Genomic DNA, 21884 nt, shown 5'->3' with positions numbered 1-21884 from the left:
TTGAAGAAGTAAACATTTATAATTAGAAATAACATTATAGGCATACATACAGTCTGGATTGGTGGGATTAGCCAGGAGCAAAGGCTAATAAGCAAGCTCTCCATTCAGCAGTCAATAGGTTCACCATTATATATTACTATTAATCAAAAGAAGTCATAGCAACCTGACTGATGTGTCCCCATGAGTAAAAGGTGTTTTACAAGGGTCTACAGTTTCAACTGACATCCCTGGTGGCTCAGATGGTAAAGCGTCTGCCTACAGTGCGGGAGACCTGGGTTCGATCCCTGGGTCGGGAAGATCCTCTGGAGAAGGAAATGGCAACCCACTCCAGTACCCTTGCCTGGAAAATCCCATGGACCGAGCAGTGTGGTAGACTGCAATCCATGGGGTCGCAAAGAGTTGGACACGACTAAGCGACTTCACTTTCACAGTTTCATTCAATCCTTGCAATGAGTTAAGGCTTAAAAATAAAACAGTTAACAGACTTAAGAAATGCAATATATTTCTGGTATACTCAGACCTAAAACTGACTTGCTACTACAAAATAATTCTATTAACTAAGAAGTAGAGAACAATAAGCCTTTGATAAGGTTCACCCAAGTAGTAGCATTTATCATATAAAGCTCCTCAGAATCCAGAGCTTTAGTAATAGTTATAGACAAAAAGTATCAAGCACTCATTTTCTTGTCTATTTTTAAAAATTACCACTACTTGGCTTGGTCATTCAATAAACCAAGAGCCCTGCATAATTCTTGACACAGAATACTAAATACTAAATATTTATTGAATGAATTATGATTAAGAGGGACATTACTAATTCCATGCCAGTTTTCTTATTAATTCTTTATTCATTCAAATAGTATTACTTGATTACCTATGATGTACATCAGGTAGTTTCAATGAGGCAGACAGAAACTCTAAGCTTTGTGGAAATTATTTAACAGAATGACTCTTAAATCATAGAAAGAGAATGCCTGATTTGGTGAGGAATAGGAGGGAGCCTAACACAGTGTACGATAAAAGGAAAGTTGTGACCAGTATTTCTGTCATCTGTTCTGCCCTGACACCTGAAAATACTGCCACTAAACCCACTCCCAGTAAAAATTACACTAGAGTTGACTATATATAAAACATTTTAAAGGGCATGATATATGTAATACACATAGCATATCACCTAGCACATAGAAGGGACTCAAACATAAAGAATGGGGAATGATTTCATTTTTTAGTAGACTTTGACTTACTTTTCTTCTTCGTGTTGCTCTTGTTTTGAAGCCCATCCTGTGCCGTCTTTAGGTACAATGTTCACATTAGGATCATTGCCTTTGTTTTCTGCTTTGAGACTTGGGAGGTTAGCAGGTGGAGGCATACGCCGAGAAATACCAACTTTTCCAAGACTCTGTAATCCATGGCGAGCTGCAACTAAAGATCAGTAACATCAACTTTCTTAGTAACTATTTTATTCTTAAAACAACACAAAAGACAATAGGAATTAATGGAATCTTGAGCTATTATTTTCTAATATTTTAAGAAAAAAAATTTAAAACTAAGCCACAAACCTGCAACATGACCCAAGGAAGAAGTTGTATTCAAATTAACTATCAAGTCACTGAACAGATGCTTGAAAAATTCTAACAGCTAAACTAACTCTATAAACTACAAAAAAGAAAACACTGACAGTGCTGTTTTGTACTTTTTCCCAAGGAACTGATTTTAAACTCAAAACTTCATACGTGAAACAATAAATAAGATACAAAACAATCTCACAGACATATAGGACAGACCTGTGGTTGCCCAGGGGAAGTGGGTAAAATGGGAGTTTGGGATCAGCAAATGCAAACTAGTATATACAGAATGGATAAACAAAGTCCTACTGTACTCAATATACTGTGATAAATCATAATGGAAAATGAATATAAAAATGTATATATATGTATAACTGAATCACTTTGCTATATGGCACAAATTAACAAACACTATAAATCAACTACATCTGATTAAATTATTTTTAGCTTTATACCTATTAATCTCATTAACCAAGTCTCCCCTTTGGAACCATACAGTTTAACTTATTTTCTGCTGACAACAAACTGGAAAAAAATAAACATTTTAAAACATTTATAAACTTTTAACTTTAAAAACTTCATATCCCCTCATAGATGTGTATGTACATAAAAAGCACAATGCAAACAGGGCTGCTTTAACACAGGTTTACCTAGATCCTAACAGCAATAGCTCTAGTATGTGATTTAGAGTAATAAAATGAAACCATGAAAATTATAAAAAACATAAAAGCCACTTGATTTTACTCACCTGTGGTTTTCTGAGTTTCTAATGATTTACCCTTGTAAGTATTAAATAAACTGAGTGTCGCATACTTTTTCCCATCCTTTGCTTTTGTGCTCTGGCCTGACTTCTCCGACATTTCGGTGGAAACTCATCGAGTCTAGAACCTTCTGCCACACCCCTTAAAATCAGTCTGTAAGATTAACAGAAGAAAGAGAATTAAGGAGGAACATTTTAGTTTACTAAAAACTTAGTAAATTCAAATGTTCACAGAAATTCTGAAAAATAAAAATGAGATGTTAAATCATTCTTTAATAACTCACATTAATAATAGTTTCATGAGCCTGTTTAATACTATAAAATTCCAACAACCAACATGTGACAAAGTTAATCAAAATAAACTGCCATCTGCTTGGTGAGTATATTATTTATGGTTTGTAACCACTTAACTATGTATAGAGAATATGGGTTTTAAGCCATACTGAGATGAACAGTTGAACTACAGTTAATCGATGGAGAATGTCTTTCTGTGTAATAAGCAAATATTATTCAACCTAATAGGACTGAGATGACCGGCATGATCGGCTTACACATATGGAGTCCAAATGTGACAGAAGGATAACATCCTTTTCTTATAAACTGCATGCCTGTGTTTTCAGGCAATATGTGTCTAACAAGAATCTTTTATTTAACAGTCTAGAATAGAAAGAACATTCTATTTTCTATGCATTCTGCAAAGGGTAGAACACTCCCTCATAAATCTAAGACACAATATTCTATTTCACTACAGAGTAAAGTGTTCAAGAAATAGTGTACACTTGTCAAAAGTCTCTGTATATATGAGAAGTAAACAGTATTTTAATGAACATTCATATACAAAGAGAATGTTCATCTTTGGAATTAATATACCCTAATTAAAAACTAGCCTAATAATACACAGGGGAGGTGATACAGATTAGCTCTCATACTATTTCTCTTCAATTTATTAAGATATACATTATCAATCTTAGGAATTGTTTCTTTTTTTGTGCATGTTTGCTCTATTTGTTTTGAGAGTAGAAGTAGGGCAGGAGGTAGTGACTCTAACAAGAAACCAACAATAGCTAAAAGCATGAGAGCTAAAGACAGTACAAAATAGGATGTAACGCAAAAAGCATTCGAAGTCAAGGAACGCCTGAGTAGGTCCTATCATCATAAAGATCCTTTCATGTATTGGTTTTACATTTGTCAATTACAGAATAAGCATCACATCCAGAGGTATGATTTTACATTCATATCAGCTAACATACAGTATTCATGTGGTTCCATAAAGTTTATCTGTAATCTTTACATCTATTATCTCATTTTAGACTAAAAATGTTATGATATAGTTAGTATTCTGGTTTTTACAGATGAGGAAACTGATGTTCATAGGCAAATGAGACTGGCTTTGAAATCAAGGCTTCTGGTCAGTCGGTTTATACCATGCTGCCTCCTATAACTAATTACTTAGCTTCTCCAAGTATACATTTACAATTTGAAATAAATTGTGTAAATCACTCACCTGCAACCAAAAGAACTACATTAACACATAGATCGCTTGCAATCATAGGTGCAAGGATGTATATAATTAATTTTATCCCAAGGGTGCTAATGATGACAGTGTGAAGACAGCTATACTCAGAGAATCTCTCTTGTTGACACATTTTTACCAATAACATGGACAAAGATATACAGGAAGACTATTCCTCTCCAGTGACAAAAAAGAGGACAGTGCATATTCACTAGATGACAAAATTAAGATTCAAGGGGATCTTTCTTCAGGTGAAAATAAGGTAACTGGTGTAAAATAAAAACTGTCAACTTCTTCTTTCACCCTCATTTGATGGCAATTTAACACCTGAACATGAACATGAAGTTGCTCAGTCGTGTGCAACTCTTTGTGACCCCATGGACTGTAGCCTACCAGGCTCCTCCGTCAATGGGATTTTCCAGGCAATAGTACTGGAGTGGACTGCCATTTCCTTCTCCAAGGGATCTTCCCAACCCAGGGATCGAACCCAAGTCTCCCACATTGTAGACAGACACATTACTGTCTGAGCCACCAGGAAGTCTAACACCTAAGAATCTCCAAACCTCTCTTAAAACCACAACTACTCATGGAGACCCTCACCTGCCTATATCATAAAAAAAGCAGTAACATAAAAAAACTTTAATTTCCTTAGGGCAAACCTACAAGCCCACCTGCATCTACATTCATCTTTCTGAAGGGTTGCCTTTCCTTCATCTGTTGTTGAAAGTAGTTCTCAGGATCATCCAGAAACTTGTTAGATATGCAAATTCTCAGGATCAAACGCATACCTACTGAATCAAACTGAGGATAAGACCACTGTGCTTTAAAAAGCCCTCCCAGTGACTGTGAAAAAACACAAAAGTTCAAGATATAATGATTTACTACGAGCATATATATATATATGCTAGGGCATCCCTGGTAGCTCAGCTGGTAAAAGATTCTGCCTGCAAGGCAGAAGACCCCTGTTTGATTCCTGGGCCGGAAAGATCCGCTTTAGAAGCGACAGGCTACCCACTCCAGTATTCCTGGGCTTCCCTAGTGGCTCAGGTGACATGACTGAGCGACTTTTACCTTCATATATATGCTAAGCAGTGGTCCTTGCTGCAAATTAAAATCACTTGGGGATTTTAAAACATACCAGTTTCTAGAGTTGTGAGGTGGGATCTGATTATCAATTCTTATTTTGAAAATGCTCCTCAGGCTATTCTAAACATGTAAGCAGTCTTCAGAATCACTGCAATAAAGGAAGTGTACCTTTCCTTACATTCCATCGAAGACCAATCCTTCCTTCTGTGCTACCCATCCTCTCACTACTTTCTTTCTCCTCCTCAATTTGTCTGCAGGGAATCTCACCCACTTCTAAGGCTTCAACTACCAACTGTGTATGTCAAATTTATATCTCCAACCCAGAATTCTGTGTTCCTAAAGAATCCCACTGCCTGTTTACATTTCTCCTTTGTTTTGAATTACCTGGGAACACAGGCATCTACTTCACATTAAGGGTTTCAGATGCAGACCAAGCCAAGCGAATGTTTACAAAGCATGTGAGGAACTGTAGAGGGGGGAAGGAGAGGATGGGATGAATTGAGACAGTAGTACTGAAATATATACAATTACCACAAATTTGCTGTATGATGCAGGGAGCTCAAATGGGTGCTCTGTGACAACCTAGAGGGGTTGGATAGGGTGGGGTGGGAGGTGGGAGGGAGGTTTAAGATGGAGGGAACATATACCTATTCATATGTTGATTCATATGCTGATTCATGTTGATATAAAGCAATTATTCTCCAATTAAAAATAAATAAATTAAAAAAAATTAAGTTGGGGGCTTCCCTAGTGGTTCAGTAGTTAAGAATCCACCTGCCAATGAAAGGGACAAGTGTTCAATCTCTGGTCGCAGAACTAAGATCCCACATGCCAAAGGACAGTTAGGTCCACTCACTGCCCATGTACTACAGAGAAGACCCAGCATAATTCAACCCCCAAATAGCTGAGTCAACAGGAAAAATATCTCAACATGTGACAAAAATGCAAATGTTATACAAGAACTCAAACTGAAGAAAAAACTTGAAGAAACCCAATTATTAATGCTATGTTAACAGACAATTCACTAGAGAAATAATACCACTAAGCAAATGTATTGAAATGCTCAATTTTATAAATAAACAAAACTAACAAGTTAGGGCAGTTCAGCCTGTCCATATGTTTACACAAGGAAAACAAAGTAACAAAACACAATCTAACCACAGGGTGACAGAATATCTAATTCAATTCAGTCATCACAAAACATTTAGAGCTTGGGAAAAAAAAAATCACAAAATGAACTTTAATTTTCCTACTTAAAAGTAAAATGAAATAAAAACATGTCTTATAAATTATAAGGAATTTCCAAATACAAAGAAAAAGAAAAGTTCTTGAAAATATATTAAAAACTTCTGTTCCAGTAGTTCTTTTTAAGGTTCAAACTTCTGTACAGAGTTTCTCCTTCCACTATTAATAAAACTACTGCCTATATGGTACTCCCTTCAGTGCATCCTCTTTCACCAAATAGATGAACCAAATACACACTGGGTGTATTCTGAGGTAAGAAAGATGGATAGAGTCAGATTCTCAGGCCAACAGAACAGAGAATTTATTCTTTCATATGCATATGAGTCTGTAATATAAAACCCAAAAAAGCTTTATACTACCAACTAACTCTCCCAAAAAGTAAATCATAAATACACATGACTGAAGCTAGTACAAATGATAATTATCAAAAGATAATTCAAAGATGAAACTATCACAATGTATCCATTTCTAAAGACAAAGAATTTGTAATCGTAAACAATGCTGGATACATGAGAAAAGCCAACTGCACCATAATGGTTTGCCAGTTATGTGTGGGCACTTTCAGCAATCCCATTCCTAGGCATATATGCCAAGACAACTCTAATGTGAAAACAGACATGCATCCCCCCACCCCCATACCAGCACTATTTACAATAGCCAAGACACAGAAGCAACCTAAATGCCCATCAACAGATGAATGGATAAACATGTACATATAGACAATGAACAGTACTCAGGCATAAAAAGCAATGAACTAATGCCACTTGCAGCAACATGGGTGGGTGGGCCTGGAGACTGTCATACTAAGTGAAGTCAGAAAGAAAAAGACATATACCATACGATGTCACTTATACATAGAATTGTGAACTTCCCAGGTGGTCCAGTGGTCAAGAACTGAACTGCCAATGCAGGGGACATGAGTTTGATCCTTGGTCCAGGGAGACTGCACATGCCATAGGGCAACTAAGCCCTTGCACCACAACTACTGAGCTCACGTGCCGTAACTACTGAAGCCCTCGTGCCCTAGAGCCTGTGCTCCGCAACAAGAGAAGGCACCACAATGAGAAACCTGCTCACTGTAACTCGATAAAGTCCATGGGCAGCAAAAAGATGGGTTAAGTTCTGGAGAGCTAATGTACAGCATTATGATTACAGTCAACAATACTGTATATGTACTGCAAAGCTGCTAAGATGTTAAATGCTGTCACCACGCTCAAAGTAATGATAATTATGCATGTGATTTGTGGAGGGTTTAGCTAATACTACAGCCACAATCACCATACACCTTAAACTTACACAATATCATATGTCAATAACAACTATTAAAAAAAAAAGAACTACAGACACAGACAAAATGTAAAACCTGAAACTATAAAACTTTTAGAGAAAACATAGGAGAAAATCTTTGCGACTCTGGATTACATTATATAAAGACTGCTTAGTACTCTAAAAGCACAATCTATAGGGAATTCCCTGGCAGTCCAGTAGTCAGGACTCTAAACTTACACTGCTGAGGGCATGGTTTCCATCCATGGTCTGGGAACAAGCCACATGGGGGATGGGGAACACAATCCATAAAAGGTGAAATTTCTAAATTGGACTTTTGCCTTTTGAAAGTTCTCACTGTTGAGAATGAAAACACAAGCTAGTATCTGGGAAAAAAACATCTGCAAATCATGTATCTGATGAAAGACTTTTATCTAGAACATGTACAGAACTCTGAGACCTAGTAACAGTACAATCCAGTTGTTTTTTAAAGGGCACAGGATTGGACACCAGAGATACATAAGTGGCAAATAAACACATGTAAAGACGCTCAGCATTTCGGTATCATTAGTATTTGGGAAATTCAAATTTAAACCACACTAAGATACCCCTATACTTCTACTGTACTGGCTAAAACTACAGATTAAACCAAGTGTTGATAAGGATGTGGAAGAACTGGAACTCTCAAAGTCTGCTCACGTGTAAAATGTTATAACCAGTTGGGAAAACAGTTCGGAGGTCCTTAAAGAAGAAAAAACATCCAACAACCATACAATCACAATTCTGTTAATAATGTTTATATGAGAAATGAAAACATACGTCCATATGAAGACTCAGACTTGTACTCTGGTTCATAGTTTTATTTGTAACAGGCAAGCACCGGAAACAACCCAACTGTTTCACCAACAGGTGACTGGAAAACCATATTGTTGTATATACATAAAAGAAATGAATACCCAAGCAGTAAAAAAGAATGAATTACTGGTAAATGTAACTACATGGATAAATCTCAAAGTGATTATGCTGAAAGAAGCTAGATTTCCAACATATACACTATATAAAGAATTTAACTCTGGATGAAAAATACTGCCTTCCATTATCAGTAAACAAAGGATATTACTGCCATCAAGCCAGCAGCTACAGCTCCCAATGTCAACTGTGCACCGTGAGGGGATTCAGGATGAAGAAAAGGAGGACACTGGCCCAAGACAGTTAAGGTGCATATAAAAGGAATGATTTCAAGGGGCCCAGACCCTTGAATCATACATAGAAAAACATTAAGTTCATTAACTTGAGATGTCTGGTTTTCTTTAATTAACAGTAATTTTTCAATGTTCCAACTACCTGGGTTTCTTTGTAAAATTTCTATATATCCTGGCTCCTCCCTTACCTCTTTAGACTGATTTCTAAGAGCCACCTGAGAAGCTAACTTCCAGACTTGTCTTCAGTTTTGTCCACCAAATAAAACGTAATTCTCAACTTTTACGTTGTAGTCGACACTACAAAATGCAAACACTATGGTACAGGGAATGGGTAGGAACAGAAGGAATTTTTATTGACATGTTCCTTATCTTGACTGTGGTTAAGTTTCATGATGTGTATATGCAAAATATCAAATAGTACACTTTAAGTATGTACAGTATATTACTTGTCAATAAAAAATATTTTTAAAAAGATCAAGGCCCTCTAGATTGAAAACAAACAAGAATATTACCATACAAATCTACCAGGGCAAATTAAGGAAGAGAGGGCTTCCCTGGTGGCTTGGACAGTAAAGAATCCACCTGCAAAGTAGGAGACCTGGGCTTGATTCCTGGGTTGGGGAGATCCCCTAGAAGAGGGCATGGCAACCCACTCCAGTATTCTTGCCTGGAGCATTCCATGGACAGAGGAGCCTGGTGGGCTACAGTCCATGGGGTCAAAGAGTCTTTAATACTTTGTAATAAACTGGTGATCTAATAAGTAAATTGTTTTCCTGGATTCTGTGAACTGCTCTAGGAAATTAATCAAACCTGACTTATAGCCAGCCTGCCAGTCAGAAGGATGGGTAACAATCTGGACTTTCGACTGGCATCTGAAGTGTTGGGGGGATAAGAGACAGTCTTGTGGGACTGAGCCTGTACTAACCTCTTGGATGTGATGCCCTCCAGGTACCTAGGTCAGAAAAGAGTTAAATTTTTAAGATACCCGGATAACGGCTCGAAAATCTAATTGCTTGATGTGGGGACTCTCCCCCCACCTCACAAGGCAACCAGAAATGTCAGTAGAATATTAAAAGTATAGGAGACATAAAATAGTGTTTTTAATTTGTACAAGGAAAGAAGATGGGAACAGCAGGGCAGGAAATAGGCTGGTAAGATATGAAATTGGAGAAATCAGTAGGCCTGATAAGGAATAATGAAGAACAATGTAAAAATGGGGCTAATACTGGAGCAAAAGAAAATGTCAGAACATAATAAGCAAGAAATCAACAAACTGCTTTTGTTCCTGGAATTGATAAGAAAGCAGTTTAAGATTCTTGTGGCTATAAAGTTAACCAAAGGACAAAACTAGAAACATACAAGAAAATCAACTGGAAATGAAAAATAAACACACCTCTTGTCAAACTATGTTGCATACATCATATAATTGAAAGGAATGCTCTTAAGTACTTTCGTTACCAGACAAATCATTTTAAGTTACCTCATTAAGAGCAGAAAATAAAAATCAAATTTTTATTTGAATAACAACAACTATAAATTCAAGAGCTGACTCTTTTGGAAAAAAATAATATAGAAATTAGCTGAATCACTTTAATTTTAAGTTAAACATTAAGAAGAATGAGATAAATACAATAAAATACACACATGAAGAGAATGCTCTGAAATAAGTATTTTCTAGGAAAACAGAAATTATCAGATTTGGCTCAAAATAAATAGGCAAAAACAATAAAGGAAAAAAAATAAACAACGTTGTTCAAAAACTGCCCATCCTCAAACAGTGTCTGGCCCAGGTGATTTCACAGGAGAATTCTGACATTAAACAGAGACAAGTCACATGCTATTTACAGTGAACTAAATGCAGGTCTTGGCAAACTAAGGCCTATGGCTGAATCCAGTCTGTGGCCTGTTTTGTAAGGCTTGGAAACCAAGAATGTTTTAAGCTGTGCCCACTCCAGTACTCTTGCCTGGAAAATCCCATGGGCAGAGGAGCCTGGTAGGCTGTAGTCCACGGGGTCGCTAAGAGTCGGACACGACTGAGCGACTTCACTTTCACTTTTCACTTTCATGCACTGGAGAAAGCAATGGCAACCCACTCCAGTGTTCTTGCCTGGAGAATCCCAGGGACGGGGGAGCCTGGTGGGCTGCCGTCTATGGGGTCACACAGAGTCAGACACGACTGAAGTGACTTAGCAGCAGCTGCGTTCTAAACCGAAGTCTAAGCATCTATCCTAAAAAAATACTAATGTGCAAAATACACATACACATAGGATATTCACTATGATATGGTATGTGATAAAATTTATTTATAACCTAGGTCAGTCATTAAGTGATCCATATTTTGAAACATTACTGAACTGGAGATGTAAGAGCTAAGAATCTGCTCTCACAAATCTTTTCAGTTTGACAACTCAAATAACAGGTAAATAACATCACTTCACATGGTGACAAATACTGTAAATAAAACCAACAGGACAACATGAGAAAGTACAAAAGGGTAGAACTAAAGTACTTTGGATCAGTGGATCAGTATCAGCCTCTCTGACTTGAGAGAGAGCTTCTGACTTGAACCTAACAGAGAAGCAGGCAGCTTCAAGGCTTAAGAAAAACAAAGGCAAAGGCCTTCCCATACTGATATGCTAATCATGTTCAAAAACAAAAAAGTGGTGAAGTGGAAGCTATTAAGAGAGGGTTGGCTGGATGACCATTAGGATTTAAAATTTTATCTTTGAAGCAAATGAACTCTGAGTAGAGGCTGTCTTTTTGTTTCAAAGATATTCTGGGAGTTCTGGTGATCCTGGGGTTAGGATTCGGCACTGTCACTGCTGTGGCCCAGGTTCAATCCCTGGTGGGGGAACTGAGATCCCCACAAGCCTCTTGGCATGGCCAAAAATATATGTATCATTCTGGCAACAACGTGGAGAACAGACTGCAGGGGCCCATACGTGGAATATGAAGATACCAGACTGTCACAGCCTAGGGACAAGAGATAGGCCATGGCTGAAAAATGGAGACTAGACACAGGAGTGTAGGAAAGAGGAGTCAAGGACAAGAAGTCAATGATTCAAATTTTACGTTAACACTAAGAGGAATGAAAAAGATTAGCGTGAAAAACTAGACATTAAGTAAGATGGAAAGACTAGATTTAGAGAAGATGGGGGAAGAAAGAAGCTTCCCAGGTGACGCTAGTGGTAAGGAACCTGCCTAAGAGATATGAGTTCAACTCCTGGGTTGGGAAGATCCCATGGAGGAGGACATGGCAACCCACTCCAGTATTCCTGCTTGGGGAAATCATAGACAGAGGACCCTGGTGGAGAGTTGGACACGACTGAAGCAACTTACCGTGCATAACAGGGGAAGAAAGCAAAAGAAGCTGGTGAGTTCGTTTGACTTCTCCTGATCTGCCTTGTAGTTTATACAACAAATAAAAACCAGAAAAAAGTAATATCCAAATACATGTATAAAAATACTTTGTGTTCATTGAGTACAACACCATTGTCATTATTCCTCCCTATATCGTAAAAGGTCCTTCCAAGTGTGGTAATGAGAAATGCCTCTTCCTTTTGAGCACTGGCATGGGAACCTAACCCACATCAACAATCCTGTATCCAAGGGACAACATATCTTCTCTCTGGTGTGCTCTTGCCCTTGGATACTAAAACCTGAAATAATGAAACCTAAGTTCTCTTAAAGCCTGCTGGAGTAATTAGTATAGTCTTTGAAATAGAATTTAGCAAAGCAACCCTCTACAGGTTACACAGAAACAACAAGTCTTCTGAAATACCTCCCTACTGCTGCAGTGACAATATCCATTCAACATTTATAAAACAAATGTGCTGAGAACTAATAAACTGCCAAATGTTGTTTTAAACGTTCAGTTGCTCAGTTGTGTCCAACTATTTGTGACCCCACGGACTGCAGCATGCCAGGCTTCCCTGTCCATCACCAACTTCCATGATGCCCCTGTGTTCATGGAACTTTTGACGATAAGTAAATGAAAACATGGAAATGAAAAAACTGGGTAAAGGGACAGCAAAGAGAGGAAAGAGACTTTAGACAGGATGATGAAGGTTTGAAAGACCTCTATGCACAAGGGGATATGAGTTAAGAAAATCCATCTGTGGTTCTCAATGCAGGTTGCACAGACTTATCCAGGAAGATCCTGAAAGATAATATATGTCCAGGTCTCAGTGCTAGACCAGTTAAATCAGAATTTCTGGGGCTAGGTCTGACAATGACATTCTTTAAAAAGCTCCCCAAGTGTCTCTAAAGGATAGCTATGATTGAGAACCACCAGAAAAACAAAGCAATTCTGATCCTGAAAACAAGGCAGGAGAGGAAGTCAGGTAGACAGAGGTCAAATTTTGCAGAATATTTTAGGCTAAGAAAAAGAGTTATCATCCATGTGTTTGTTCTAAATGTCATGAAGAGCCAATGGAGGAGAAAAAAAAGAAAGAAAGTGAAGTCGCTCAGTCGTGTCCAACTCCTTGTGACCCTATGGACTGTAGCCCACCAGGCTCCTCTGTCCATGGGGATTCTCCAGGCAAGAATACTGGAGTGGGTTGCCATTTCCTTCTCCAATCGAGGAGAAAATAATCCAAAAAAAATCTCAATTTCTGAGTAAATGCATGACTGCATTCAGTAGACCCACATCTTGAGTAACAAAAGGGTACAACTGACATAAATTAGTAATTAAAGAAAAAAAAAAAAAAACCTTTGAAGCTGTCTGTTCTAGAGGAATACTCTCTTCAAACTTGCTATCTTCTGATTTCAAAAAAACACATGGACAGTTACGAGAGACCAAAGAACTATATCCTCTATTTGTATCCCTTTTAATTTTGAAAGCTTTTTATCATTTGTATAAAGAATAGTTTTTAGTTCCGTGGTGGCCTGGGTTCAATCCCTGGTCAGGAAACTAAGATTCCCATAAGCTGAACAGTGAGGCCAAAATACAAACATACACACATATTTATATTTAATATACACATATTTTATATGGTTTATACATTATAAACCACAAATATTTGCATTTTCTAGACATAAAACTGATTTTTAAAATTTATATATATATTACTACCCTGTCTACTATGTACTTAAAAGTCTAAATCATTATGATTTGAGGGTCAGTCTGCAAAAACAAAGCTGTGTGAATAATAGATCCTCTTTCTCTGTTTAAGGAAAGAAAAAGTGAACATCTAAATTCAAAGTTCTATGACTCTGAGCAAAGCTGGTAAGAAACTAGTTGTTTTCCCCACTGAAATTAGATGTAGCAAAACATGCACCTACATTTTCTAAATTTTGAACAGTGAATATGTTACCTTTTTTGAGCAAAAAACAAAAAAAAAGTTGAAAGGAAGAAATGGAGGAGAGTGGGAAAAAAAGGAAGTCAGTTCTTTCAAAGCAGTCTGTTTCCAAAAGGTCTTAAGGGAAATTTGAAAGGCAGCAGCTTACCATAATATAAACATCAACCTTTTGAAATGAAAGAATGGAACAATGATAACACAAATATGGTTTTCATGATAGGACAGGTATTGCAGGCTGAATATTTGTGGGAAAAAAATCTTAAGGGATATCCACACACCAAGAGATTAGGTACCATTTCTAAAATTTCTTCAGTGCCAAAAATTGTAAGATTCTAAGGTGACTGATTTATAATTACAAAAAGATTTGTAAGTATTCCAAACCAAGAATATTAAGTGATATTTAAAATCTAGTATATTACAGGGTGACATCATACTTTTGCAAATCACCAACCTGCAAAATTCAATTAAATGACAGAATTATAATCTTTCTGGCCTCCATGAGCTTCTAGGTATCCAAGATCTGTTTACTTCTCTTCCCTCAACGTTCTTATGGTGATTGTTTAGTTTCTTTAGGAAACACAGCACAACGTCCCACTCATTTAAATTATCTAACATTAAAAAGAAACTGCAAACATTTCCAGAGAAGCGCACTGGACGCATTTAACAAACGTTTTATTGAACAAATAAAAGAAGAATATACACTACTAATCGTCAAGTATCACATACAAATATAAAGACCTTATGTGTAAACCATTTTCATTGGTTCCTGTAACTGACATCTGTATCATTTTTCTTCCTATCCCTATACAGGAGAGTTGGTTTTGTCAGCTTTCTATTCTCTATGAGCTTTCCTCTTTGGCCATCTAATATACTGTTCACTGCTTCAGTAAGGATAATTCCCAACCAAACCCTTCCATCAAGCTACAATCTTTACACATTCATTTTTAATTGTGTATAAAACAAAATATCTTCACTTAAATTTATTGACAGAATTACAAACTAAAAACATCTAATTCCCCCACTCAAGCACAAAAACATTTACTCAGTGTCTACTATATTATCAGGCAATACTAGGAACAAATGAAAGACATATGCTGATCTCCATCAACTAAGTATAGGTTTGAACAGGCTGGAAAAGATGTTCAAAGAACTGGGAGGAAAGAAAGTCAACTACTAAAATGAGGCATTGAAAACACAGAAGCAGCTGGAAACCAGGGACACAAGTATTCCCAAGACTGTGGTTTGAAGACTGTTAACAATGAAAAAACCTGGCTTAAAACTCAAAATTCAAAAAACTACGATCATGGCATCACTTCATGGCAAACAGATGGAGAAACAATGGAAACAGTGAGAGACTATTTTCTTGGGCTCCAAAATCACTGTGGACTGACTGCAGCCATGAAATTAAAGACTCTTGCTCCTTGGAAGAAAAGCAATGACAAACCTAGACAGCGTATTTAAAAACAGAGACATTACTTTGCCAATAATGGACCATATAGTCAAAGTATGGTTTTTTCAGTAGTCACATATGGACTCTCTGAGAGCTGGACAATAAAAAGGACTGAGCGCTGAAGAACTGATGCCTTAGAATGGTGGTGAAGAGTCCTGAGAGACTCCTGGACTACAAGGAGATCAAACTGCTGCTGCTGCTGCTAAGTCACTTCAGTCGTGTCCGACTCTGTGTGACCCCAGAGACGGCAGCCCACCAGGCTCCCCTGACCCTGGGATTCTCCAGGGAAGAACACTGGAGTGGGTTGCCATTTCCTTCTCCAATGCAGGAAAGTGAAAAGGGAAAGTGAAGTCACTCAGTCATGTCCGACTCTTAGCGACCCCATGGACTGCAGCCTACCAGGCTCCTCCATCCATGGGATTTTCCAGGTAAGAGTACTGGAGTGGGGTGCCATTGCCTTCTCCACAAGGAGATCAAACTAGTCAATTCTAAAGGAAATCAACCCTGAATATTCACTGGAAGGACTGATGCTAAAGCTGAAGCTCCAATACTTTGGCCAGCTAACGCAAAGAGCTGACTCACTGTAAAAGACCCTGATACTGGGCAAGATTGAAGGCAGGAGGAGAAGGGGACAACAGAGAATGAGATAGTTGGATGGCATCACCAATTCAATGGACATGAGTCTGAGCAAACTCTGGGAGATGGTGAAGAATAGGGAAGCCTGGCATGCTGCAGTCCATGGGGTCACAAAGAACTGGACACAACTGAGCGACTGAACAACGTTTAGCAGCACGTCTAGGAGTGGGGAGTAATGGGAGGCTTTGTAAGCAGCTGGACTGAATAAGAAATTAGAGTTGTGTCAGATAGGTGTAAAGAAAAGGGAGCTAAGGATACTGCCAGAATGATTAGAGTAACATTTCAAGAAAGTCTAAACTTCACAAGAATGAAGAGAAGTTGGAAAAAAATAAGGAAGGTAGAAGGGACTGGAAATTTCAAAAAGACTGAATTAAAAACTCTAGCAATAGTGATTATTTAATGCTTGCTGAATCAAGTTTATTACTGATTGCTTTGTTCATTTATCAACAACAACAACAAAACAGGAGAAAGTGTACTATCTGTGTGAGAAAAGTGGAGGCATAGGAGCTTGTCATTTGAATTTAAGTTTACAGGTAATGAAAAGTTAAGTACACATAACATGCACTGAGTGTGTACACACATACAACACAGAAAATGGTAAAACGAATACAGTAATAACCATTAATAGTCAGGGACTATGGATGAACACATGTGGGAATTCTTTGTATTGTTTTTTAAAATATTTATTTTACTGCGCCAGGTCCTAGCTGCAGTATGCAGGATCTTTGAGATCTTCACTGTGGCATTGAGGATCTTTATGTCGCATGTAGACTCCTAGCGGAGGCATGGAGGATCTAGTTCTCTGACCAGGAATCAAACCCAGACCTCCTGAACTGGGAATAGGGAGTCTCAGCCAGGGAAGTCCCTCTTGGAACTATTTTTGCAACATTTTTGGGAGATTAAAGATTATTCCCCCTCCCCTAAAAGAAGCTTTCAAAAAATGTTTATCTGCTTTCCAAAACATGTTCTCCCTGATTTTACCATAACCATTTCCCTTAACCTCTGGTTTAAAACCCTGAGTAATCTTTGATATTTATGTCTCCCATTTCTAACATAAAGAGGGATCCAAGTTCTATACAGTCTAACTCAGTAATGTCTCTTGAAGCCAAATTGTTACTTAAATCTGAGCTATAGAGATGCAGAATGTAAAAATATCAGTTGGATGTAAGAGCTCAAAGCCTAAGTCACCAAAACTTACTAATAAAGAAATAACTTTAATAAAACTCATAATATAGGAAGTGATGACTTGATATCAAAGCCAGTAACCAAGGCAAACTCACCATATGAAAATCAGAACTCAATTTTCATTACAGAAGAAATAAACATCAAACATGGAATAATAAATATCATTTAAAATATGTAGTAATAAATATCATTTGAGATTAAGAGATTTTTAAAGATTCAAGTTTTCAGTATCAAAAGTTACTGTATTATAATAGAGTTGAATATCAAGGATAAAAAGTTAAAGCAACAAGACAGTGATATCTCAATCAACAAATGTATTTCAACTGTTGTAGAAACATCATTTTGAAGTATATTAATGCAAAAAGCATAAGAATCAATGCACTGCTGCTGCTGCTGATTCGTCGCTTTAGTTGTGTCCGACTCTGTGCCACCCCATAGACGGCAGCCCACCAGGCTTCCCGTCCCCGGGATTCTCCAGGCAAGAACACTGGAGTGGGTTGCCATTGCCTTCTCCAGTGCATGAAAGTGAAAAGTAAAAGTGAAGTCACTCAGTCATGTCTGACTCTAGCGACCCCATGGACTGCAGCCTACCAGGCTCCTCCATCCAAGGGATTTTCTACGCAAAGGTACCGGAGTGGGGTGCCATTGCCTTCTCTGAATCAATGCACTATAGATTGTAAAAGGAGGGGTGACTACTAACTGAATTGTGTCTCCCCAAAATTCACATGGTGAAGCCCTAAACACCAATTAACATAAGGTATTTGGAGCTGGCACCTTTGGGAGGTAACCAGGGTTAACTGAGGGGATGAGAGTGAGCCTCATATGGGCATAGTACTCTATAAGTACTATAGAATGGGAACATATATATACCTGGGTTAGAATGGGACAAACGTAGAATGGGAAAGACTAGAGATCTCTTCAAGAAAATTAGATACCAAGGGAACATTTCATGCAAAGATGAGCACAATAAAGGACAGAAATGGCACAGACTTAACAGAAGCAGAAGATATTAAAAGGTGGCAAGAATACACAGAAGAACTGTACAAAAAAGATCTTCATGACCCAGATAATCACAATGGTGTGATCACTCATCTAAGCCAGACATCCTGGAATGTGAAGTCAAGGAAGCATCACTACGAACAAAACTAGCAAAGGTGATGGAATTTCATCTGAGCTATTTCAAATCCTGAAAGATGATGCTGTGAAAGTGCTGCACTCAATATGCCAGCAAATTTGGAAAACTCAGTGGTGGCCACAGGACTGGAAAAGGTCAGTTTTCATTTCAATCCCAAAGAAAGGCAATGCCAAATGTTCAAACTATCCCACAACTGCACTCATCTCACACGCTAGCAAAGTAATGCTCAAAATTCTCCAAGCCAGGCTTCAATAGTACATGAACCAAGAACTTCCAGATGTTCAAGCTGAATTTAGAAAAGGTAGAGGAACCAGAGATCAAATTGCCAACATCTGTTGGATCATACAAAAAGTAAGAGAACTCCTGAAAAACATCTACTTCATTGACTACCCTAAAGCCTTGACTGTGTGGATCTCAACAAACTGGAAAATTCTTAAAGAGAAGGGAATCCCAGACCACCTTACCTGCCTCCTGAGAAATCTGTATGCAGGTTGACAAGTAACAGTTAGAACCAGACATGGAACAATGGACTGGTTTCCAATTGGGAAAGGAGAACATCAAGGCTGTATATCGTCACCCTGCTTATTTAACTTACACGCAGAGTACATTATGCGAAATGTCGGGCTGGATGGAGCACAAGCTGGAATCAAGATTGCCTGGAGAAATATCAATGACCTCAGGGATGCGGATGACACCAGCCTTATGACAGAAAGCAAAGAGGAACTAAAGAGCCTCTTGATGAAAGTGAAAGAGGAGAGTGAAAAAGCTGGCTTAAAACTCAACATTCAAAAAACAAAGATCTGACATCAAGTCCCATCACTTCATGGCCTATAGATGGGGAAACAATGGAAAGAGAGACAGACTTTATTTTCTTCGTCTCCAAAAATCACCGCAGCCATGAAATTAAAAGATGCTTGCTCCTTGGAAGAAAAGCTATGACAAACCTACACAGCATAAGTAGAGATGTTACTTTACCAACAAAGGTCTGTCTAGTTGAAGCTATGGTTTTTCCAGTAGTCATGTATGGATGTGAGAGTTGGACCACAAACAAGGCGGAACACTGAAGAATTCATGTTTTTGAGCTGTGGTATTGGAGGAGACTCTTGAGAGTCCTTGGACTGCAAGGAGATCAAACCAGTCAATCCTAAAGGAAATCAATTCTGAATATTTATTGGAAGGATTGAAGCTGAAGGATTGGCCACCTGATGCAAAGAACTGATTCACTGGAAAAGACCCTGATGTTGGGAAAAAATGAAGGGAGGAGGAGAAGGGGATGAGAGAGGATGAGATGATTGGATGGCATCATCGACTCGGCGGACATGAGTTTCAGCAAGCTCCAGGAGTGGGTGATAGACAGGAACCTGGCATGCTGCAGTCCATGGGGTCAAAAAGAGTCAGACATGACTGAGCAACTGAACTGAACTCTTATAAGAGGAAGAAATATTAGAGCTCTCTCTCAGTCATGTGAGAACTCAGCTAGAAGGCATTCAGCCATGTGCAAGCCAGGGAGACTTCACCAGAACCCAAGTATGCTGGCATCCTGGTCTTGGACCTCCAGCCTCCAGGACTGTGGTTAACACATTTCTCTTGTTTAAGGTATTTTTCTTATGGTAGCTGGAGCTAACAAAGATAGAGAAGATTGATATATAACTTCAGAAAACAGCATTCATCACTCAAATTTTAACTAGATCTTCCATTTCAAGTAAAGAAGTCAAGACATTCACCACACTCTTGAGTTCCAGGTCAACTAGCAGTCACAAAATTCTACCTTTCTTTCTAAAATTAACTTTTATTGGAATATAGTTGATTTACAATGTTGTAAAATATTATCTTTCTAAAAAGCTTATTTTTGATTAATCCCTCCTCTAGTTGCTTGACTTTAAACACACTAATCAAAGTACTAATCTTTATGTACTCCTTAAATACATGACAAATGAGAATCACAAAATATTTGAGGCTGAAAATTATTTTGATATTTGAACAATCAATATGAATTAATGGGACCAGAAATATGAATATATTGGAGCCTGTCCTTTCTTTTCTTGTCAAAAACCTCAATAAAGACCTGGAAAGTAGACACCACATATGACACATACATCTGAAAGAGTAACAATGCATTAAATGATTTTCTTAAGATTTAAAAAGATATTCAAATGTTGAGTAGAACTAAATTAGATCTAATAAATAGCTATATAGTCATACTTCAAGAACTGACTTTCATAAATATAGAATACAGATTTAGTCTGTTCATATCAAAAAGGACAGTTAGTGACAGCTAGCAGTGTGATACTGCTGCTGCTGCTAAGTCACTTCAGTCATGTCCGACTCTGTGCGACCCCATAGACGGCAGCCCACCAGGCTCCCCCGTCCCTGGGATTCTCCAGGCAAGAACACTGGAGTGGGTTGCCATTTCCTTCTCCAATGCATGAAAGTGAAAAGTGAAAGTGAAGTCCCTCAGTCGTGTCCAACTCCTAGCGACCCCATGGACTGCAGCCTACCAGGCTCCTCCATCCATGGGATTTTCCAGGCAAGAGTACTGGAGTGGGGTGCCATTGCCTTCTCCAAGTGTGATACTACTGTTTTATAAAAACTGCTACTTTAACAGAAATCTAATGTACAACTCTGGAACTGTGACAATTCTACTGAATCTTGTGCTTATCACACAGTTTATAGAGTATTACTCTCAATTCTTAAGATAACCAATAAAAACAAACTAAACTGGATACAAATGAAAAACTTTCTGTTCAGTTTATCCACAGGTGGAAGAAGTTATATCTTAAACTCATTCTCTACTTTCACCATTAGCCAAGCAACCCAAAGAGCTGTGAAATGAAGTGATACGTATTTTTGCTGAGGCACAAAATGTGCATCCAATACCATGAGGTACGTGAGAGAAGGGTGCTTCTAGGAAATAAACCTAAGATATTCTCTCTCCCTCCTGATGTTCCATGCCCATGGCTTGTTTTGGTTTTTAGAGAAACAGTAACTCTTGTGAAGAGATACATAACTGTTTCCGTGTGTGGGGGTGGAGATGGGGGTGGGGAGGGGAAGAAGAGCTCTGAAAAGAAAGCCAAATTCTGGTGCAGATGATGGAAGCCAAGAGAAAGTGAAGAGGTCTGAATGCTATTATGGTGTTCAAATATTTGGAAACTTAGAAGACCTTAAAATATGAATGCCAAAGGTCAACTACAGCATCTTCCTGGGCACCAGATACATTCAAGCAGAACCAAGATAAGCCTTTATCAAAAATATTTTAAAAGGTAACTTCTGCTTTGAATGAGAATGAACTGGTCAAGTTCTATGGTCACTTTCATTTTTAACTGTTATAATCACTTTGTTGTTGTTTAGTTGCTAAATAGTATCCAACTCTTTTGTGACCCCATGAAGACCCCCACCAGGCTCTTCTTGTTCATAGGATTTCTCAGGCAAGAAGCTGGAGTGGGTTGCCATTTTCATCTCCAGGGGATTTTCCTGACCCAGGGATCAAACTCATATCTCCTGAACTGCGGACAGATTCTTTACCACTGAGCCAACCAGGGAG

The 21884-nt window shown here is 38.2% G+C and overlaps 1 protein-coding gene across 15 annotated transcripts in view; it reads right to left on the bottom strand.

Annotated features, from left to right (window-relative positions):
* The window catches only part of PRRC2C (proline rich coiled-coil 2C), a 95289-nt gene that overhangs the window by 64676 nt on the left and 8729 nt on the right, over nt 1-21884 (bottom strand). For 12 of the 15 annotated variants that reach the window (XR_003514906.1, XM_027564802.1, XM_027564793.1 and 9 more), the window contains exons 2-3: nt 2314-2479; nt 1245-1422 (exon numbers count right to left, since the gene is read on the bottom strand). Coding sequence is in view for 14 of the 15 variants with exons in the window: in XM_027564802.1 (XP_027420603.1) it covers nt 1245-1422; nt 2314-2425 (290 nt within the window). In the remaining variant the exon portion in view is untranslated. The remainder of the gene's footprint in view (nt 1-1244; nt 1423-2313; nt 2480-21884) is intronic. The other 3 variants (XM_027564795.1, XM_027564798.1, XM_027564803.1) reach the window with 1 other exon arrangement.

This window comes from Bos indicus x Bos taurus, chromosome 16 (genome assembly GCF_003369695.1).
Source record: "Bos indicus x Bos taurus breed Angus x Brahman F1 hybrid chromosome 16, Bos_hybrid_MaternalHap_v2.0, whole genome shotgun sequence".
Classification (NCBI taxonomy): Eukaryota; Metazoa; Chordata; class Mammalia; order Artiodactyla; family Bovidae; genus Bos; species Bos indicus x Bos taurus.
The sequence above is the reverse complement of the archived record's forward strand: the minus strand, read 5'-3'. Positions and strand labels throughout refer to the sequence as shown.